The sequence below is a fragment of the Nanorana parkeri genome, unplaced genomic scaffold (assembly GCF_000935625.1).
Source record: "Nanorana parkeri isolate BGI_ZX_2015 unplaced genomic scaffold, ASM93562v1 scaffold1125, whole genome shotgun sequence".
Classification (NCBI taxonomy): Eukaryota; Metazoa; Chordata; class Amphibia; order Anura; family Dicroglossidae; genus Nanorana; species Nanorana parkeri.
The window spans coordinates 103082-127099 of record NW_017307393.1 but is presented as its reverse complement, the minus strand read 5'-3'; the positions used below and the strand labels follow the sequence as shown (position 1 = coordinate 127099).

General features: G+C 39.4%; 1 protein-coding gene across 1 annotated transcript in view; it reads left to right on the top strand.

Annotated features, from left to right (window-relative positions):
- The window catches only part of ITGA7 (integrin subunit alpha 7), a 124962-nt gene that overhangs the window by 59930 nt on the left and 41014 nt on the right, over nucleotides 1-24018 (top strand). The window contains exons 3-5 of the mRNA XM_018567975.1: nucleotides 4910-4989; nucleotides 13407-13662; nucleotides 16006-16137. Of these exons, the coding sequence (XP_018423477.1) occupies nucleotides 4910-4989; nucleotides 13407-13662; nucleotides 16006-16137 (468 nt within the window). The remainder of the gene's footprint in view (nucleotides 1-4909; nucleotides 4990-13406; nucleotides 13663-16005; nucleotides 16138-24018) is intronic.

The window sequence follows — 24018 nt, the reverse complement described above, 5'->3', positions numbered from 1 at the left end:
ACGTTTTATTTACAAATTTCATTAGCAGGTTGATAAAGGAGAAAGGAGCACTCAGGGAAAGCAAAAAATAAATGGATTAAACTTCAGCAACATTTTTATATTTTCGTTTTTTAATGTTATTTTTGTTGTATTAAATACCGAGATTTGTTAACACTAATTACATAAAATTGATCACATTTATATAAAAAAAACAATTGAAAAGACTCTACATTCCCTTTAACCTATTTGACCCTATTTACAAGAGTTAGAGTGAAGTATACGTTGTGATGGAGGTTTTCATAGCTTATGGTTTGAAAAGCAGTCTTACTTCAGTCCAGTAATTACTTGTTTACATTCACAGGGCCTCATGCATACTACGTACAAAAATTTTGAGTTCAGGTACGCTTGGAGCTCATTTCTAAATGCACCTGGACTCATGTAATGCTTTTCTATGACTGAATGCACACCCAGGCGTCCAGCAGCGTCTGGGTGCCTTCAGTCTAGATCAGTTTACCCAAAATACCGTATGTACTCGAGTATAAGCCGTCCCGAATATAAGCCGAGGGTGGGAAATGAGGCAGCTACTGGTAGATAGATACCATTAAAATACATTAATATTTATTTAAAAGAAAAATAACCTAGCTCTGTAAGTGGAAAAGGGGGTACAGGGCTACATATCATGTACTACGGATCATTTAACCCATTCATGTTAGCAGAGGATCATTGTAAATGTATTGTCTGCACTGTATTAGCAGTATATACTCTATATAGAGTATATACTGCTAATACAGTGCAGACAATACATTTACAATGATCCTCTGCTAACATGAATGGGTTAAATGATCCATAGTACAGGGCTACATATCATGTACTACGGATCATTTAACCCATTCATGTTAGCAGAGGATCATTGTAAATGTATTGTCTGCACTGTATTAGCAGTATATACTCTATATAGAGTATATACTGCTAATACAGTGCAGACAATACATTTACAATGATCCTCTGCTAACATGAATGGGTTAAATGATCCATAGTACAGGGCTACATATCATGTACTACGGATCATTTAACCCATTCATGTTAGCAGAGGATCATTGTAAATGTATTGTCTGCACTGTATTAGCAGTATATACTCTATATAGAGTATATACTGCTAATACAGTGCAGACAATACATTTACAATGATCCTCTGCTAACATGAATGGGTTAAATGATCCATAGTACAGGGCTACATATCATGTACTACGGATCATTTAACCCATTCATGTTAGCAGAGGATCATTGTAAATGTATTGTCTGCACTGTATTAGCAGTATATACTCTATATAGAGTATATACTGCTAATACAGTGCAGACAATACATTTACAATTATACTAACATGAATGTATTAAATGATCTGTATGTAGCCCTGTACCCCCTTTTCCACTTACAGAGCTAGGTTATTTTTCTTTTAAATAAATATTAATGTATTTTAATGGTATCTATCTACCAGTAGCTGCCTCATTTCCCACCCTCGGCTTATATTCGGGACGGCTTATACTCGAGTATATACGGTAGAAATTTCTGCGTTCCAGGTCTACCAGTCCAGTTTTATGCGGCTAAACGTGTGTAAACGCGACTAAGCCCAGCACAGAAAAAAAGTGATCTAGGAAGCATAAAGTTGTTTATACTTACCAGATAACTTTTGTTGGGCTTAACCGCAGCCTGCTAGTGTGCATGAGGTTAAAAGTGTTAAGCTGGCCGCACACCAGTAGGATTTTGTTTAAAAAAAATTGTTTTCGAATCTTTTAGTGGATTTTCTAATAGCTAATTTGACCCCTAATAGCCAGGGGTCAAAATGCTAATTATATTCAGCCATGGTGATGAAAAAAAAACTAAGGCACAGAATGAAGCGAAATTCTAACAGTTAATGTGCTTTTCTTTTGGGAAACTCCATTCATTCCATCAACAAATGTTAAAATAAAGCGAAATTTTGGACAATTTTGGTCAAGTCTGATGACATTATCAAATAGTCCTCATGAGATTTTTTTGTATAAACATTTATTCGAAAATGTATTAGTGCATGACCAGTTTTACACTGTTTGCCCAGCATAATTGTAAAATGCAACATTGTAAAAAAGATTGCAATTTTGCTTATATGGACCAGTGGCATTAAAGAGATACTGTCACCTTGCTCATATTATCACAGTATCAGTGCCCCTGACAATTGGGCTCTGTTAGTTGTGCTTTTGCTTGGCTGTTTCTGGCTTTAATAACCAGAGGCAAACATGGAGTAATTAAAAGAACTGTGAAGTCAAAGCTCCTGATCTGCATATTATGGCATGCAGTTATTTTTTTTTAAACTTCTGTACTTTTGTTTGCACTGCAGTATTAGATTTCATTACAGGACAATGTAGAGTTATAACTTCCCAGCCCAGTAAAATGCATAAATAAGGGCACACAACATAAAGAGGTACAAAGCGGATTTACTGTAATGAAAAAATGAAAGACAACCTATACTTTAGAACTCTCCCATGTGTTGTGGTCTGCTGTATCCAAACAATCCTTGGAAATACAGTGGCTTAATAACATGTTCTTACAAGGTATATGAACAATAGCTTTTTCATCTTACCCGGAAGCTGCCAAATCATGTTGTTACCTGAATAAATCAATTTGCAACCAGACTCGAGAAGCCCATGGGGCTAGCTGCTCTTTGTCTACAGCCATACATGCATTTAATAGATGTCTTCCTACACATAGCTGTGGGTTCTGATCCACAGTGAAAAGACAGGCCTCAAAGGTCCCATCTGTCTGTCTGTCTGTATAATTATCTGTTCAGAAATCAATAGACTTTGACAAATAATCTGAATATAATGAATACATGTATTGTTCAGGCATACAGACTAAATTATGGTACTCACAGACAGGGGCGTAACCAGAGTAACGGGTGCCTGGGGCAGAACCAAATCCCCCCCCCCCGTGATATGTGGGCGTGTACGGGTGCAATGAGAGCATGCTGGGACATGTAATTGAACTATAAGTTCCAGCATGCCCTCATTGTCCCTGTACGCCCCCCAAATATCACCTAGGGAATAGTAACAAGCTGATTGGCAGGCTCCTGTGCTCCTTCTATGCAGAGTAGCCCTAGTACTTTTTAGATTCAATCATTTTTATTGAGAAAAGTTTTTCAAGAAAGTTACAAAACCAATAGTGAGATCTTACATCCTGTAGTTACAAATTGTGTAGGATACAAGCAATCTTTATGTTCATGATCTAGCATGTCACTTATACATCTCCAGTATTATCATAACAGGATATAGGTTGAGGAAGAAAGAGGACATAGAAAGGACAGCAGGGAAAGATAATGGGGGTAAGGAGGGTAAAGAAAGTAAAGAGAGCCAAGTAACCAAAGACATACAATACATATGGTTAGTCAGTCAGGGCTTGAGATTCCGTTTACCTATGCCAACATGACCAGGCATTGTAAAATCGTTTTGTGGAGCCATCCTGAAATGACATAACCCTCCCATGTTGGTAATGTAGGTTCGCTATAATTTTGTTACTTTTTAATCATATTATCTTCTACAGCTCTGGTGCCCAACCTGTGACCCTTTTGGTACTTATTGTGCACCCGTGGGCCCATATAGACTGCAGTCTGTTTTGGGGCTTACTCAAACCAGTGAAGGAAAATTATTCTTTAGACAGGCCTATTGTAGTTAAATGGTTTACCTTCTGGTGACCCCTTCTGGTCTGCAGAATATGCCCCATGATAGACCTGTGCTGATACTTTTGGATCAACCAATGCAAAAGGTATTTCCTGGGCTGATTGATGTTCTCTCCTTGAGATAAGGCTGGTGTAATGTGTGTTTGCACAAGACATAAATATACATGGCCAGTAGGTGTAACTGTGCACAATTATGCATCTTCTGCTCATTTTCCAATATCAATGGGGATTTTATTTTCATAACCATTCATTATGCCAGTGCCAGTTTACTGCTTTTAGAGAAAGTACACATAACCTGGCTGCCTACCCCCATGACATAAAATAGCCTACCTTCCCCCTCTTCAGCTGTATACTCACCTGAAACTCACAGAGTTGGTCTGAATCTCCTTCCCTCTAGCTGCGCCTGTACACAGGGTGTTCTTAGACCTCTATGGGACAGTCCCCCGAGTGTCTTCAGCCTTACTGCACTATATCTGCTGGCCCATAGCCACAAAAATCAAACTCATCTCTCACTAATATGACTTAAGCAGAAATCTGATGGGTTGTTCTGGGTTTATTGGACTTCACAATTCAGCTTCGACCTTTGCATTACCTTGTTCATAGTTCCCAACTCTGTAAATTAATTTCATAAGACACTTCACGGCCAAGCTGGTGTTTTTAAACTTACCAAGAATAATATTGTGTCAAAATGCCAACACAATTATTACATGGCTAACATTTTAGAATTAAAATATTTTTTTTTAAACTTTGAATGTTCCTCTTTAATAGATATGCTAATAATTGATATTTTAATATGCACACATACTGTAAATTTTGCATTATGCAGTTGCTTAGTACTGAAAACCAAGGCACATATCTGGGGATATTCCAAGGATACATCATGAACTGCAGATAGTTTGGGACAGCTGATACAATTCCTTTCTGAATATGCAAGTTGATGGACTGTTTCTGCTATAGGGTTCATTATATTCTAGCTCATTCCTGACACATTTGAACAAGTGCAACTCAAAATGAAAATGAGAATCTACTGGTGGAATTGCTTTTTTATAAAACAGTGTTTTACTTTATGTGGTCACAATGTACTGTCAGTTTTGAAATGTGGGTATTGGACAATAAGAGGTCTTTGTCTATTTTAGCAGGATAACCCTGTCTGTCTCTAGAAAATTGCATGCCTAGATATAGTTTCAGTTCTACTCTTAATTAAATCTTTGTTTCTCTGTCAGTTGATAGGAATCGGGAGAGTAAAGAAAATCAATGGCTTGGGGTTACCGTGAAAAGTCAGGGACCAGGGGGAAAGATTGTGGTAAGTGAAATCTTTTTCTTATATTTGGTAAGTACTTTTAAATAGATCAACTGACAACAAACCATCCAGTGTAAAAGATATCTAAAGTCATGACCGCACCTTTTTTATTTCATATTCCATGAGACAGCCAAGCTAATCACTATACTTCATATTTAAAAACATAAAGTGTAGGTAGGGTAATCCTTCCAACCCTTTGCTTCTATTGTCCACATGTGGGTGACACCTCTCTCTCATTTCCGCTCTGCACAAGGGGGCAGCAGCAGTGACGCTAGGTTACCTCTTTCTTGGGATTGTAAAATACATAAGCCAGCATGCATTGCTGCATGTGTCACAGGCCTGGGCATGTCCAAAAATATCTGCTGGAGGGTGTGGAAGGAGCGGAAGAGAATGTGGTGACATGCGTCACTGGCAGTGTCGTCAGATATAAATGTAGTATATATATATGTATGTATATATATATCTATATATAGATATATATAATAAAAATGGTAATAAATGTGATTTTAGCTTTTGTCTAGAGATTAACTTTAAATACTTTGAAAGAACACACTCTCCAGGCCCCACACTCCTCGGTTTCTGATGCCTTCAGAGTTGTTCTGCATCTTAATAAATTATTATGAGTCATCATCCTGAACGGTCTCCTAAATGTGTAGCACCATCTATCATCTGTACCATGTATAAGATTTAGTGCTTTTTGGTGTTTGTAGCTGGGCATGGTAAGATCTGCTTATAGCAATTTATACTTGAGTGTCAGCCAAGCTGTCGGCTTTAGCCGTTTGTATTGTTCGGCATTAGAGAGTGATCAATGTTTTCATTTAAGAACGTCAGTATTAGAAATCCCTGATGCTGCACTTTATACTTTAGTGGGAATTCCCGAAACAAATCTAGCTGGAGCAAATGGATTTAAAATTATCTTGTTGTATATTATATAAGCATTTTAAAATGGTTGGTGCAGAAAACTACTTATTATTATAAAATAATATGTGCTTTCTGCATCTTGATATCCAATGAAACAAGTACATATGTAAATTGTCTGACCATGAAGAATAATAGCTGCCTGGCTGGACTGGGTGAATATATGATATTTTATGGGAATCTGTGCTCCGGAGAGGGAAATACTGAAAGCAGCAGGTACTTGGCTCATCTCCATCTGAGGTCTATACCAGCGTTTCTCAACCTTTTTTCGGCCACAGCACACTTTAAAAGTAAACAAAATCTTGAGGTGTCCCAGTCTAAAATGTAAAAACCGTAAATGTAAAAAATGACATAGGGTCCCTCCAAAATCCGTACCACACCTTTACCCCAGGATCTGGTATGCATTTTAAGGGGGGACCCCACTCAAGAATACAGTCAGACTGCCACCTTTCACATAAGAGTCCCCCTTTACATCACGAGTCCACCTTTTTCACATCAGAGGCACAACACTGTGTAAAAATTTCGAGGCACCCCTGAGGAAGCCAGATGGTACCCAAGGGTACCACGTTATACTACCACTGCGACATTAGAATTTGTAAATTCCCTTGCAACGCAAGTATGCTCCAGTCTTAGTAAATTCCTCCCTATGCCTTTTTTTAACATTATGTAAAAGAAGGAAATATGCATTACCTCTAGAATCAAATCCAACCTGAGCAGTTTAATGCAATGAAGCTAGGTAAATATGATTTTTGACTGCTTACTGTGGGTTGTTGTACATTTCCTTATCATACTGATGCACATGTTTTCTATATCCTGTGGTGAGGATCACAGTACAAGTAAAAATGATACTATCCTCTGACATTTGTCTTTCTGATTTTCATGCATGAAGCATTTCTTCTGTTAAATCCTGGCCACATCTGTGTGCTTTTCTCACATAAATTGTACCGGATAGGCTTCAATCAATGTCTCAGCACAGCTACTCCACCTGCATAAAAGTAATTTGTGGAACAGTGAGTCAGTGCAGGCGCCCATAAGCGCATGAGTCAGAGTCACCATTAATTCCGAAATTCCAGGCCAGTTGCACATTCCAGGAGGGAGACTCCAGCTGCCAGTTACAAGCTCGGTTTTATAGGAGTGGATGGTACTTCTGTCTAATAAGTGCTAACTGTACTTTCCAAACCAAAATGATCCGCAAAGGATCCACATTTCAAAGGAGTCTGTTGTATGTTAGTCTGAAATAAAAATGTGATTTATTTCCTGGTTGTACCAGCGGCGGATTGTAGCTGCTGGTACTGAATAATCTTTTGCTGCCAGCTGCAGGTGCCTAACAGCGCCAAGTCAGGCATCTGAAATCGTTCATATAGATAGATGATGAATAATGTATTAGAATTATGTTGTCAAATACCTGGAATACATTCTTGTGCTTTGTTAGGATAAGATCGGTCGCTGGGAAGGGAAAGAATTGTGCGGGGTGTGATTTAGTTTATTAAATGTATGCATATCACTCACATCCTCACCATCTCCATGGGAACTACATATAAATAAAGCGTACAGTGTATAGAGTGAGGGGTGCGATGGAAAGTGTTGAGACCCGGGTTGCTGTGGAGATGTTGTGACCTTTTCATTGTCAGCTCGGCAGGATACTGTTGGATGCTGTTAGAATTTCTATATTGCCCTAATGTGGTGGTGCGTGGTGATACTAGTCTGTCTGCTCGGTGACCTGGAAACCTGTATTGATCTGCATACCAGGTTGTGTTTTATTTTATTTAAACATACAATTTGATTAAAGTGTGAAATGTGTAAAAGCACTGAAAAGATCAATCTCTTACTTCATTATAAAATGGTAAGGAACCTTATTTGCTGGTTACTCTGTTTTCATTTTTCTTGCTACTCTTATTTTATTTTTTTAATTTTTCAAGGCCTTGATTTTCTGCAACTTCAGTAATCACTGACAGCATATTCACTTTTATAAAAGGATTTTTCATAAGATGAGTATGCTAGGTTCTGCAATTGTTTTGTAGGTTTTGTTGTTGTCATTTGTCATTTGTGGAACCACCAGATTAATAACAAACACCGGACCATATTGATTATTTGTCAGCATCGGCATATAGGCTCCTGACATTGAAGTTGAATAGCAGTTTGCATAAAGCAGTTCTGTTTCTAGATTCATCCTTTGGGCCCCGTTCACACAGGGCGTATCATGATCACGCGCCAAACACGTACAACAGTGTGCACTTTGATGCACGTTCACGATATGTGCACAAATGCGAAACACGCTTGCGTTGCCATTACTAGGTAATAGCACCCTAAACAAACGTTGCCGAACAAGCACATTTTTCCCTGCGTGTGAGAGAACGCCCTGGAATTATAGCAAGGTCACCAAGTATTTTCTGTACTTGGTGAAAATGTGGCCATCACATCTAAGCTCCAGTCTATTACATTTTTCCTCTTAAAGGGGAACTTCCCCCTTATCTTTAAAATGACAACAAAGACACCCTTAGAAATATTTAGTAATAGCAATCTACAAACAGATATTCATAGAAAATTGCCAGCTTTTTATTCATTGCATACCTTATTTTTCTGTTCCCAGGACAGTCGACTTTACACATGTTAACATCCGGGAGTTTGCTTACAGATGCATGCTGTCGCCGGCGTATGACATGCGTTGGCAGCAGTAAAAGGGATTAAAAGGAATGCATTGTTCCCAGTTAAAGTATACGTCTAGAAACATTTTTTTAGTCCTGTACAGAACAAGAAAGGTTTAGAACTCCTGTCTGGTTTTACTGCCATTTGAAGCTTTGTTGTAGAGATTTCCCCTCGCTCTTAATGCTGTTGAAAAGTTCCCCTCACCTCGTAAAGAGTTGTCAGCTGGACAGGAAGTGAAAGGAAAGGAAGGGAGAGCCTCAGATAGCAGTAAAAACTAAACAGGGGTTCACACCCTTTGCTGTGCAAGTCTACTGTGCATACTTGCACATAATGGCAAGAGCAACAGAACTCTAATTTCACTTTGGTAACATTGGCAGACAGTCCAGGTAAAATGTTGGCAACCCTTGTTCTTGCTGCTGTCTGCATTCATTTACCCTCACATTCCTGACCTAGGTGACATCAGTATCAGAACAGGAAATAGGGTAAATCTCCCCAATAGGGACATAAATAGCAAAAAAACAGCCAAGTTTTGGGTGAACTGACACTTTGGTAAATTGCTACTGTGGACAATCATTAATGAGCAATTCCCCTAAGGAAACCCATCCATCATATGAGACTATGCAGTAATCAAACACTAATGTCAGTATTCTTACAAGTAGTCTCATTATTATTTAGCTAAACCAGCGACATGTTATTACTAAGAATTCCAGAGCTAAAGTAAAAATTAATGAATGTAAACATTTGTCCCTGCTGCACGCCTGAAAGAAGAGGGAAGAAGCTCGCATTTATGACTGTATACACATTTGGCTTTTTATTATGATATCATATTATTTTTAGAAGGGAAGGGAAGACAAACTAGTCTGGAGCTTTAAAGCACATATTTCCATTCTAGTCAGTCAAACAGTTTTTCTCCATCTGAAGTCATATTCAGGGCTGATCTAGGTTATTTTTAGACAGACCTAGTGCAAAGCATAGTTTACAAGTCAGGTTTCAGCCCCCTTTTAACTAAATTACTGGACCTGGATGAACAACCTCCTGATTTGCAGTTGATAATCTCGTTAGCGGTGCTCCTGCCGAATATTTTGTAATTACGCTTGATTTAATAGATTGGTATGTTTCGTGTGTCTGTTGTGACAGCTTCTGAATATGGTTTGGAAAAATAAATCAGCATAGTTACTAGAAAGTCATAAAGCAGATTAAATCTTGCAGCGCTTATTGGAAAGCTGAATATAGCAAAGTCCCAGTCATCTAATCCACCAGCTTCTTATGTCTGGCTGGGAACATTGTCTACTGGGGTGGAGCATTCCATCCAACTGGAAATCCTCCTTATACTAAAAATGGAAATTATCATTATACAATGCAATGTTTGTAGACAACCATGGTATTTATATCATTTTTTATGTTAGGTTTTGCTAAATCGTACCTAATAATATATGCAGTTTGGATTGCATAAGAAGATAATGAGGTCACCAGCACACCAAGGTCCACTTCATCTATCCGTCCCTTGGTGTCATTAGCAAAAGCAATGTTTCAGAACCACAGGCGGTCCCTTTGACAATGAAGGGACTGCATGTGGTTCCGAAACGTTGCATTTGCTTGTGATACCATGTTTATCTAAATGTCATTAAAGGAGAACTACTGGGTCAGTGTTTTTCCCCATAGTTCTCCTTAGGGTAACGGGAGGACACAAACTAGCGTCCTCCCGTTACCCTAAGCTCAGTATACCGCGAGCTACAGCTGGCTCTGCCTATCTAGAGGCAGAGCCAGCTGAACCCGCCCCCTCCCCCGTCCGTTCCGCCAGTCAGCGCTGGCAGATCGGAGCGGGGAGAGGGGAATCCAGCCCCTCCCCCTGTCACGGCAGAGAGGCGTGATAGGATCGAGAGGCGAGCGAACCCGGTATGTGTTCGCTCATCTCCCGATCTACTGAGCCGACCTGTGACAGTCTCATTGTCACAGGTCAGCTAGAACTATGAGGTGAGTGAAAAGCACTCACCTCATAGTTCTCCTTTAAAAGACGTATCGATAAAGTGGACCTTGGTGTGCTGGTGACCTCATTATCTCCTTTAGTCTTACAACGCCATCCTTTGTCCATTTCAGCGCCTTTTTAAGCTACACATGAGGTTATACGCCAGTTTGGAGTGCGATGAGATACCTCTGAATGGGTTGCATAGTGACAAGTGATACTGTACCATTAACAGAGCTGGAGCACACATTTCTTAAATCCAGATTTCAAGCTGAACTACAGGAAAACAGATACATAGACAGTTGAAATACATACATGATTACTATCTTAGCTGTCAAAGAATTTGCATTTTTGTCCGATCCCTAAATTGTACATTAGCAGCCCTACTACACATTGCAGTCTTCCCGGTGACCTGACTTTCTTTGCTGCAGTTAAGCAACACAGCCTGGTCACCCCCCTACCCCCAGCCTGTAACTGGACAGTGAAGGAGCAGTAATAGACTGATGACGTTATATGTCCGTTCTTTTCTCCTTTCAGCATGTTTTTTATCAGCATATGTGAATGTAAGATATCTGATTGGCCCCAACTATTGCCTTTCCCAGTGTTTCTGTACAGGAGATTATAAGTCAAACTTTTCTAATGCACTAAAATTAAAATAAGTCAAACTTAAGTAATTCAATTAGTTGCATGTAAAATACATTTATAGATTTTTATAGTAAGCGAATAACTGCAATTATTATTGGTGTTTTGTTAATGTCTACCTGGATTTTTAGGGATTCTTGCATAGTTTGCACTTTTAGAGATGGGTGTTTTTTCTTATGGTCTGACAGTCATCTACAAGAGGAATGCAGCCTCCATTCATGTGTAGGGTAAATAAAAGTTGTCACTCGTACACAATGGTAATTGAAATAACATTTCAATTAACTCCATGACAAGGACGAGATGCCACCACCTAAAATTAGTGAAGAAAAAATTGAATCACAAGGGGTGAAGTGGTTTCTTCTCAGTTAGATCAATCAGGGTCTGGATCTCGCTGCCACATGCTGTGATTTCGGCTGAGAGTGTGGAATCATTCAAGAGGCGATTGGATGATTTCCTCAGAGACCATAATATACAGTGGTACAAGTACTCTTAAGAATAAGAGCACACAGGGACCTATACATACGCACACATCAGTAGGACCATGCACATAAACACAATAGGTTGAACTTGATGGACATGTGTCCTTATTCAACCTCAAATACTATGTAACTATGTAACTATATAAAAACACAGTCCAAAACATATTATGATGGTACCACAACCTGTATTACTAACAACACTAAAATATTTCTTCCCTTTCATCTTATTTTGTTTTATTCCATGGAAATAAATAATACATGTAAGCACAATATATATATAGTTGACATTTTGAGTTCCTTATAATAAAAATGAATTGTGAAATCCTATACAGTGGTGCACTGACTCATGCAGTGTTTGGAGTGTGTACATTTTCTTTTCTTTTGTAGCTTTGGGTTCCAGTTTAAAAAGGAACAGAATTAAGGGACAGTCAACACTTTTATTTTGGTTTTTAAATAGCTCTGCACTTTTTAGCATTGTTTCGCCACTGTACAGCGTATGAGGTTACAAAATCAAAGGGCAATCCTCTAAATTACTTTTTATCCGCCCGGAAGTGAGTACAGCTACAACAAACTCTGCAGAATATTGCATTTACTTTTAGCAAAAATCAAATAAATTGTATGGTACAATTTTAAAATTATAAGTGTCAAAACCTATTGTTATTTTGCAATAATTATTTTTAGAATTTTTTTTGTATTTTTATAGGTCTGATATTTTCCACAACAATATGTAAACAGCAGTGAACCATTCCTTTTAAGCTAGCCATACCTGGCTAGATTCCTCTTATTCAGCACATGGAGCTGAATGAGAGAACTCACTCGATCAAGCATCTGTAAGTGGTGGCCGCATCTGAAAGTGGCAGTCCACATGTAATGGTTCATGTGGTTTTGGGATGGAGGACTGTCGCTGGATGTGTCCAGGATGGGTGCGTCCCACGAAATTCAATGATTACATGTGGACTGCCGCTTAGGGTGACAGCAGCTGCATCTGTGTCATTTACTTCAATGTGTACAGAGCCACATATGAACAGGGACACCTGGCGTTCTTACCGCAACAATCCTTAGGTCCGTGAGGCAGGAATGCCAGATTACCCCGTGTGAACGAAGCCTTGGGGGTTGATTTACTAAAGGCAAATAGGTTGTTCACTTTGCAAGGTAATTTTCACTTTGTGAGAGAAGTTTCTTCTTAGCTTGGTGAATTTGGTGAAATTTCACTTTGCAAAGAATACCTAACCATCTGCAAGGACAAAACAGTATTTTCCTTGCATGTGATTGGCTGATGGAATTCAGCAGATATTCACCTCATTCAGGGGAAACTTCCCCTGCAAAGTGCAAATTCCCTTGCAAAAGCTATTCACCTTTAGTGAATCAACCCCCTAGTCTCTGTCCAGTGAAGCTGACAGTTGGATCTCCCTTGACCTGTTGCACATAGGGCTAGGGCTGAATGTGCAGTTTTTATCTGTAGCTAATGAGGGCATTAACCACTCGTTGACAGTCTTGTTGAGGTGACTGCCTGCAAGTGGTTTACACCAGACTCCATTCCAGACTGGAAATTAAACCTTAACATACTCTGAAAGGAAACTCACACAGACGGAAAGAGAACATAACAATGCATGAAATTGGAAGCCCAGTTCACTAAACTGTTATATTTTTTCTTAAATATTTGTAGTCCTTTTGATCAGCTTTTTAAATATATTGCCACATAATATATGATTTCATGGTATGCCTATTCAAAGAACATTCAGGATTCATATAATCCATTTACCTTTTTTTAGACATGTGCTCACCTTTATGAGTCTCGCCAAAGAGTAAAACAGCCATCGGAAACAAGAGCTGTCATTGGCCGTTGCTTTGTGCTGAGTGAAGACCTGACTACTAGTGAAGACCTGGATGGAGGAGACTGGAAGTTTTGCGAGGGTCGGCCTCAAGGTCATGAGATGTTTGGGTTCTGCCAACAAGGAATGTCAGCTGGATTCACCTCAGATAATAATTACATCATGTTTGGGGCCCCTGGGACCTACAACTGGAAAGGTAACTATTAAGAAGTTATCGATCATTGCTATGGAAGCCAGACCTAATTTGGATATTCAGTTTGCTAGGATTATATGCTAAAGCCGATTACCACAGCCATTGCGTATGTTTTTATTTCTAGAAGAGATAAAAAATTGTTATAAATTACATTTCCTTTAAGTAAACATTAAAGTAAATGCAGCCCATAACTAGATACCATTTAGTTTGCTAAAGCACTGTGTGGCATAAATCAGTGCCATGTTTCTGTTCCATGAAATAGTGTTTTCACCTTTTTTTACATCCTTTTCCCAGCTCAGTGCTGCTATCCTCCAGCCTTTTTCAGCCACTTCCTGTGAACATGCACTTGCTCCAACGTGGGCTGCAGGTCATTATTTTGGACCAGTTTGCTGGTCCATAACTCCCAACTTTCTGAGATGAGAAGAGGTATACCTTCCAGCACAATATATTTAGGCAATGACACAACCCTGTCACTACCAGTTATGTGGACCATTAAGAATTAATTTTTTCAGAAATGATTGGTTAAATCTAGAATTGTTTTTTTCACCATTTCCTTTATACTGGCTTTTTGAAATAGCAACAAGCTCATTAAGAGATAAAATGAAGGTTTTAGTGCAGAATACACTTTTGGTAGTTAAACAGAACCTTTGCATAGATATCTGTACACCAGACCAAAACAAGGGACAACTGAGGAGGAAGGAGGGACAGAGGTATTTGGTTCTAAATAAGGGGCAGTTGGGAGGTATGCATGTGCAATATGTGTCCACATGGTAACTTGTAGTCTACACCAGGGGTGCATGTGACAGGATACAAAGGCAGGGGCACATTTGGGTCAGTTATCACCCCTTAAAAGGTATCAAGCACCTGCATAAAGGACTTTCATAATAGTATGGCCCAAATGACTTAATGGGAGTGCTTGAAGAACATGTTGTGCATTTTCCAGCTTAACAAGCGTCTCTTCCCAACCGGTTGTCAATCGGCCTATACAACAAGCTTACAACAAGTGTCTCTTCCCAACCGGTTGTAAATCGACCTCTTTGGCAACCGGTTGTCAATCGGCCTATACAAAAACACACCCGAAAACGAGTCGAAAACATGCCTAGATATGCATCTACAAATGCACCAAAATTAACAAAGAAGCCAATGCACAGTGTGAACGTAGTCTTACATAGTCATTTTCTACCTTTCCCAGAGATTGGCTCAGTGTAATCCATCCCATCTTTAGCCCGCTTTATAGTATGTTGGGAATTATAAGAATTTAACCCGTAAAGGTGCCCATACACTCTACAACCCTCGCAAGACTTTTGTCTTGCAAGGGTTGTAAAGTACTTTAAAAAAACGTACGATCTGCCAATCTTGGACAGGTAGATCGTACTTGCGATCATCGCAAGCCCTGCCCCCCTGAGGGGCGGGCTTCCGATGACTGCAATGCTGAACGGGCAGTGTGCGCGTGCGCACAATGGCACGTTCGGCAGTGATCTCTCGATCATGTTAAAAATCAGCTGAAAATCGTACGATTCTCGGCTGGTTTTCCAACATGCTCGATATACAAAAGTCATGCGAGCGTACATTAGAAACGGTCGCACGCCTTCTCGTACGAGAATCGTGCAGTGTATGGGCACCTTAAGACGGTAGTAGTTTTTAAATATACAGTTCTCTTTATAAATACATAACTAGATTAAAAATCCTTGTTACATGCCAGCATTTTACATTCCATTTGTAAGTATAACAAAAATGTCTATGAGAATGGTGAATAAATCCCAGCAGTCTTTTAGCCAATTCACATAAAAAAAATTAAAGTTGGCACATATTCCCCCTGCTGGTCTGTTCTATTATGGCAGTGATGGGTGTGCAGCTGTAAGAATACCCCAACTGATTGACTAGTTGTTTGGCTGCAGTCTCAGTTCATCCGAGAATTTTCAGACCAGCTCTTTTGGACAAGTCGATTGAAAAATAAATTTTTGTCCAACGGAAGTTCTCAACAGGGCCACACACTGCTTGAATTTCAGGTCAGCAGGACTGAAATGCTCTGTCTTCTTAACATATATAATTGTATTTATAAAAATGTATTATTGTAAGAACTATACTGGGAGGAACGTATGAGTTGTATTGGTGTATTCTGTTTAAAAAAATTACAAACGGGTACGTGAAACTAAAACACATTTAACCTATTTTTGAGGGTGCCCTGCAGTGTCACCTGAGCACTGCTGCTGTTGCTTCTTGAATGAAACAGATTTAATTGTCTTTCGAACCAGTCTTTGGTTGTGTGTGCGCTTTCCATTTAAACAGGAATACTGTATGTGTTCAAGGCCTGAGCTTCCATCTCATGCTTACTTTGCCTCCCAGGTGAGCTGCGTGTGGAGCTCTTTAATCAGAGTGCTCTGGATCTTGGTACTTACGATGACGGTCCATATGAAGTTGCTGGAGAAAACAGCCAGAAACCCGAATTGATCCCACTGCCGTTCAACAGCTATCTTGGTATGAGGTTGTGGCTGGTTGCTGAAAGAGAGCCTGAAAGAGAAAGAGGACTGCTTCAGAATAACACTGACTGCTGCCCTTGAGAGTAGCAATAATCACAGAACTATACATAATTTATAAAATTACTGCAGCAATATATAGGGCATTACAGATCAGTACATGTGGTAAAACATTTTTAAATCATAAATATTATATTTATTTAAGCATAGTGAGGGGCATAACTACAAATCATGACCACACATCATCATTGTGATGCCCCCTGTGACCACTTGGCAGTGTCAACTGAAACAATAGTGTATTTAATCTTAATATAAAGTATACATAAACCAAGGACAGATAGCATGAGCAGAATTAGAAGATATCTAAAAGCAATGGTCAGCTTTTAAAATGCCACACTAATAAAGAGATGTAGAGCATGGGAGGACTGGGCTGGGGGCAGAAGGGGCCATTACTAATAAGATATGTTGGGTTACGGGCCCTGAGTGGAGATGCTTATATACTCAGGCATCAATTAAATAGAACTTGTATTCAGTGACATATGTTGAGCATTACATAGCTATCTACTCCCTTTACAGACCTGCTGCAGCACTGTCTGTCTTTGTGGCTTTGAGATGTCATGTGACCAAATGTTGAGAAGCTAATCTAAAGATGAAGATAAAAAGTTGTGCATCAATAAAAGTTGTCCTTTAAGAATACTCACCTTTCCATGCCCACCAATCACTGTGGCACCATGCCCACTAATTATGAATGGCCAATTAGGTGTTTGTCTCCCAGGCCAAAATGTACTAGTCCTCTGCTGATACAGGGGGAGGGGAATGTTTTCAAATTATATAATAATTAATATATAATGAGTGGCAAGCGTGGGATTCTCTTCCAGTGCCCATTCTTCCCTTTAGTAGCCCTTGAAAGGAAAGCTTTACAGTATCTAGTAAAGTTGGTGTCATTGGCCCTTGTTGTGGATTTTCCATTGGAGAGTATGGATAGTGTACATTGAAAAGAGAAACTAGAGTGTTTGGCTCTGGCTGTTACAACAGACTAGGTTCGTTTCAGGCATATTTCTCCCTGGGATCACAGATAAATAGCCAAGGTATTATGAATCCTGCCTTACTCTAGGAAAAGCGAAAAAAAAGTTTTTCATAGCTTAAATCAGAAATGTTGCTCCGTAATGCTTATTAAAAAAGCAAAGGGAATTGCTGTTGTAATGTACAATTTGCTCTTAAGATCAGTAAGTGAACCAAATGACTATGACAATTAGAACATTGCTAATGAGACACAATTTCTGCCAAAGCCTCTTTCTTGATCACTCTGTCTCTCAGCTTCCTAAGCCACGACACACACTTCCTTTCTACTTTCTAACTTGTGTCCCCTTCTTTTTCTCTCTCCCCCTCTACCTCTCTTCCTGGGGGACTCATGATCATGGCACAGGAATCTTGTTTGTCACAAACATTGATAGTTCAGACCCGGATCAGCTGGTTTATAAATCACCGGAGCCCAAGGAAGAGGGAGCCAGGCTGGCCCATGATGTGGCTCTTAATAGCTATTTAGGTTTGTAAATTGCATACGTGTGTGCGTGGGCCGGGTTCAGCTCCTTCCTCCTGCATTTTTCTGTCTTCCCCTGAGTGCCTGTCTATGGCTCTGGTGACATTTTATTCGCTTTGCATGTGCTTGCTCTTTATGAGTAGTGTGTGAGGTATGGCTTATATATTTTTATTATTTTGCATGATGCCTTATTGTATTTAATTTTCACATATCTGCCTTGAGCTATACAACATGGTTGCCTTTATTTAATAAAATAGTATGAGGACAACAGTGCAAAGAAACCAAAGGAAACACAAAACAACCAATCATAGATCAACTTTTCACAGGTTACAGTAGAATGGAAGTTGAAATGTATGGCTGGGGGGTTTATAGCATATTCATATTCCCTTCATGAAGAGGACACTACGTGGCCCTGAAACGTTGCAATTTTTGATGTGACAAATATGCGTGAATAAAAGACGCTTTATTTTTGAACACTATCCACTGGTGTGCTGGTGACATTTCTGATATACATTGTGAAGTGCGGCGCCATCCGCAGTCGCTTCAGCACCCATCATTCAGCACAAGGGGTATTCAGTAAGGAGTGCGGTGTTACCTACCGTTATAGCATATTGTGGGCCTGTCACAGTTTTAACCCCTTGCCGTCCGCCCGTAAAATTACGGGTGGACGGCGGATCCTTCCCGACGTTGTCTTGTAAATGTACGTCTTTATTTCTTCTGCTCGTGCACGCCCCCTAGCGGGCGCGCGTGAGCTGATACCCGTCTCATACAGCCGGCCGATCGCTTGTATAACCCTAAATTGTGTGGCGCCCCCCCCCCCCCTGCTGCCGCGCCCCTCCGTAGCCGCTGCCGGTTATCCCGGGCACCACCAGGACCGGCACAGCGGCTGCTCAAAGAGAGAAGGAGGAGAGATCAGCATTTCCCACTGCTGATCTCTTCCCCTTCTCTCTCTCTAAAGTCGGAAGCGATGTGTATTACATCATTACCGCCTTTCGCTGTCATTTCTCTGGCTGGGAGCCAGAGAAAAAGCTGATGAAGCAGATCACTGCTTCATCAGCTTCTTTGGGAGTCCCTAAGTGACATTAGGGGACCCCTGAAGTCTCCATTAAGAGGACCTGTCATTTTTTTCCAGCTATCACATTGGGGGCTTTTTATCCCCCAATGTGATAGCAATCAAGTGAAGTATAAAAAATAAGTTTAAAAAATAAACAGCAAAAAAAGCTTTATGTCCCCTGCGCGCACGCACTTATACACTTATATACGCGTCGGGCGCGCCTACGTGCAAAAACAATGATTGTGCCGCTTACTGTAAAACCTTTATTTGGGATAGTGATACAGATCTCTGTACTTTGACACAGTCAAGAAAATAATAAACTCAAATGTGTTACTGGATAATTGGAATAAAATTGATTTGACTAATCCTGTTGGATTACATTTCACTATATGAATAGTTTTATGCTTTGTGGTTTGCTATGCGGTGCATATGACAATTGGGTTGCTTGCCATGTGTCTTGTAGCTATACAGCTTTGCTATCAGCAGTACCTCTTGCCAATAATCCACCATAGCTATCTATTCTAGTTTTGCATGGAGTTATGATTGTGCTTTTCAGATTACTTCCTTCTGTTAGCTGGTGATATTCATTTGTTAAATATTTATATTTTCAAGTTTTTAAAAACAATATATATTATTTTCATACTACACTCATAATAGATTCTTAGATTTTGGGTGGAATTAGGGAAACTTGAGTACAGTTTTAGGTTCCTATAAAGGTTCCTATATGAGATCTTCTCCCACACCTATCATGTCTGTAACAGGCTAAGCTTTGCTCTTAAGGCCAGCCTCTAGTATGATCGCAACTCTCTATATAGAGAACTAACCAGAGAGTAGAGTGTGTATAAATGCTTCATCACCTTCTCTAGGTGATTCTTCACAGAAATATATCCACAGTGACGTTAGAGAGCTGTGAAGACCTGGAAAGGTCCAATTTCACTGAAAATATAAAAATCTTTTACTGGCTAAAGCTCTGCATTAAATCATTTTTGCTAGTCAAAATGAACTGATCTTGGGACTGTGCTCTGCATTGTAGTAATACAGAGGATAACCCCCTTTTCTTAGTTACCTTGCCATTGATTTGGGCCCTCAGTTTCAAATTTCACCTGCAGGACCAGTAGGCTGAATGGGCCGACCATTTGGATAAAATTATGCTCCATGAGCACTCGTGGAATGCTCATACTCTAGCCTCCCACTCTAGCCTGCCAAGGATATCTAGATAAGACTGAGATAGATGTTTGGCTGTTCAAGAATGTTGCACAAAGGAGCGAGAACTACTGGTCAGATTTTAAAGGGCAACTCCAGTCAAGCAGCAAACAACACAAATAAACTCAGTTGCCAGTTCATTAGCTAAACCTGTCCAGTACCCATAAAGTGTTGCACATGGTCAGCAACCATAGTGTGTAACCCCAAGTGCAGAATTTGCCTTCTGCATGTCAAAGCAGAAATGGAGATTTGTCAGAGTAGACAACATTTTTCTACTCTTCAGCCATCCAGTCTTGATAATACTGCACTCAATCTAGTCTTATTTTACTGCCCTGCACTGTGCTTACAACAGTGGAACTCTTTCTGCACACAACCCTTGTAAACAGTGGTTACTCATGCAGTTGTAGACTTCCTGTCAGCTTGAACAATTCTGGCCATTCTGCTCTGACCTCTCTCATTAACAGGGTGTTCAAACCTCTAGACTATAGAGTAGAGTATGCAAGTCCCAAGAAGCCAGCAGTTTCTGAGATCTTAGAGCCTCCACCATCTGTCACCAAAAATCATTCTATAGCCAAAGCCAATTAAGCTGTGCATCTTCCACATGTTAGTGTTTGGCTGAGCCTCTTGGTGCATGATTTGTATATTAGCTTGCACCACACAATTTACCATCTGGCTATTTTCAGAAGTAGGCATACCTAATAAAGTGACCACTGGGTGTATATACTGTAATGCACATACTCCTGAAAGACACCTGTTCATACTGTGATATTATGGGTACACAGAATAGAGAAAATGGTAATATCACTTTTCAGGGACTGCATTTCTGCACACTTTGAGACACTGTCTGATTTCAGCTTTAAGGTTTGAGTGTATGGCATCTCAGTGTAAAGTCACATGTGGTTTATTTATTTCACCTTAGTTGTTCTTTAATATCGAGTGGACTAACGTAGATACTTTCTACTATTGCTAAGGAGGATAGAGACACCTAAGGACAATCTAAGCTGGTTTGTCCAGCACTTTGTTCAGCAAGGCAGCAAGCTACTACAGTAAGCATAAACAAACAAAACACATGTTCAACCGAGCAACTAACTAAACTGAGGTCAGTCCTTACTAACTGGGTGCCCCCTAATGGGTTTCCCCAAAGTGTGCTGTCAGCAGTCAGCCTTTTCACTCAGCAGCAGGGTCTCATAGCAGAGAGAAAGCTTGAGAGAGCTCTCAGCATTATAGCATAGCTGAGACAAATAATGAGATCTGGCTGGTCTATCTATATATACACAATATATATATATATATTATACTCTAATGATTATAAAATTATGTATTTAATTTAAATTTGAGTATCACAGGCTGGCATAAGGGCTGCAAGTTGCATTAAAAGTATACCTGTGCACATTGCTTCTGCTACATGATCTTGCTTTTGGCTTACCTATACACTGCGTTGTTACTGCTGTCCACATTGCACTGTTTTGCTGCTTCATTGACCATGCTGGTTGGCTGTATGAAATAGCATCCTACATGTGATTTAAAAATCATCATCCACCTTTTTAATACATCTCTTGGATTTAATTAGTGTAATAGAAGTATGGATAGAATAGAAGTATGGAAATCATTATTTATATCTATTTATTGGTAGTAGGTGGAAGGCAAACATACAGTATGTAGTATAAACAGTTATCATTTACAGAAGCTGTTGCATTTTATGAAATCTAGCATGTTATAATGCAGGCTGGTATAGGGGTAAGTTTAATTAAATTAACCAATTTCTTTTTAGTGCAACCAATATTTTCTACTATGAGAGATTTTGCTCCATCTTCCTGTTTGCTTCTCGAGGACAGGAAGTAAAGGGAAATGTCCCTAATGGTTCATGTTATGTAAATATGTAGTGTGCATAGTCTAGACACAGGTCCACTTTACACACATTAAAAAACATTTAAAACGATCCATTGGGGGTAAAAGAGCCTATGCTCTTTTACCCCCAATGGGCAAATAGTATAACTCATTTTGCATTGGGGTAAAACAGCTCAGGCCATTGCAACAGTCATGATTTTCCAGAGCAGTTTTACCTTTTTAGCTCCTATTTAATAAACAACCATCAACTTTTTAACAGGCATTCTAGTGTCTTCTACAGAACCTGAGGTTTGACTGTTGTGGCCTAGTTCCCTATGCATTCTTAATGCAGAGGTCTGATTTTTTTGGTCTGATGATCATTACCTCATTTTAAAATGAATGCTAGTTATCCCTTATCTGTGGCTACCTTTGCCTGTTAGATTCATGCTAAGTCAAAGCTGTTTACTAGGTCATAGCTAAACAATGAACAGCAGTAACAGGAAATCCTTCTGTTAAATCACTTATGCACCATAAATAACAGGATCTATGGGAATAAGTTCCTATAACCTCTACTGTATTTTGTACAAAGAAACATAATATAAAAGTCTAAGCAAATCGCTTGCCCTCTTGTCCCACATTTTGTTGTCAATTATGTCATCTCAGTGCTTGATCACTGTTTTAAACAGTTCAAGAGAGTTGATCCTTTATGATTTCATGTGAATTTAATTACTCTATTGTGATGTTAGGAGCTGCTGGGCATTGTATCGAAGCTATGGCTTACCTTGACCATCATATTCCAAGTAAAGAATTATGTTGTGGTTCTCAGCATAGTGATTTTGAATATAGTGATTAATCATATCCTACCTAATATTATGGTTTTATAGGTAAAATATCTAAACAAGGGGTTTTTAAAGGGTTAACATAGTGTTTAGAAATGTATTTTTCACTCAACAACAGTTGAAGACACTGTTTACATGCTTTACCTGTGAACCACCGGGCAGACAGTCTTACAAAAGACAATGATGCACTCTAATCCAATCACAGGGTGTAGGAGGGAGGTTGCAGGAAGACAGTCTGTGTAGATAGGTGAGCCATAAAGAGGGCAGCAGTGGGCTTTTGTAGGATCAGATTACATGCAGCCTGTACATTCTGACTGGTATCTCTTAATCAGAGCAATTCAATGGACTACTATGATGCTAATTTACTCATGGCATTTTGGTTACACTCGTTGATAGACTGAAATAGACAGTTAAAATGTATATTTGGCCTTTGTTAACTGTTTACTAAGATATTGTTTAATAATGGCATTTTCAAAAGTCTCATTGGCCATAAAGCAACTACCAGTGTGGTGGTGGGGAATATTATACCTTTTTGTTACAAAAGACATCGTAGTGCAACAAAAGGTGGATGAAGTAATTCATATTTTCATCTCTATCATCTCATTTTAACTATTTTGACAGACTCTACTTGAACTGGTTACACATAACCCATCATGTGGGGGGTAAATATAACCAGGACTAGTGGAGCCTGTTGATTGTGGCAAATATCAGGGGCCAGTCTAACATTTGATTTGCGTATCTGTGTCCATCATTGTGGTTGCTGCTTCACCTGCTTCCTAGTCACTGAGCCACATAGTGAGGGGGAGCTGATTCATGCCTCACAGAAGTCCAGAGGTCCTTCATTTACCCCTTACAAAGTTAAAGGGCCACTAAATCTAAACTTCCATTTTCGAATATACATTTTTTTTTTTAAACAAATATGTGCATATAGAAAACCTGCAGTGATTAAAATATGGGAGAAGCTACTTCTGACTTATTTTTAAAAGTGCAGGCTCCAGGGCTGTCATGCTTATCATTGTTTTACTACTTAATGAGTTACTGTAAAGTTTGCAACTCAGGTTCAGTCACGTGTTATGTAGTGAATCAAAAATAAAGATGACTCCCACTACTCAGAGCTTTCACCTTTTATAAACAGCATATTTTTGCCCTTAGAAATACTTTACATTTTCTGAGAGGAGATATTTTTCAAATGATTAACAGCAAATTGCCTAAATAAGAAGCATCAGATTGGAGCTACTACCCTCTGGCTTCTGGGCTGCATACTGGTTCTGGGCCAGTGATGTCAATTCCAGTGCTTAAATAGAGATAAGCAGCATCTATGCAGAAAATCTCACTCCTTTTGCTTTGTGATTAAGTATATTGTATTTAAGATTGTTTTGTTTAGCCTGAATAGTTGCAATGTGAATTTATATCGATAGG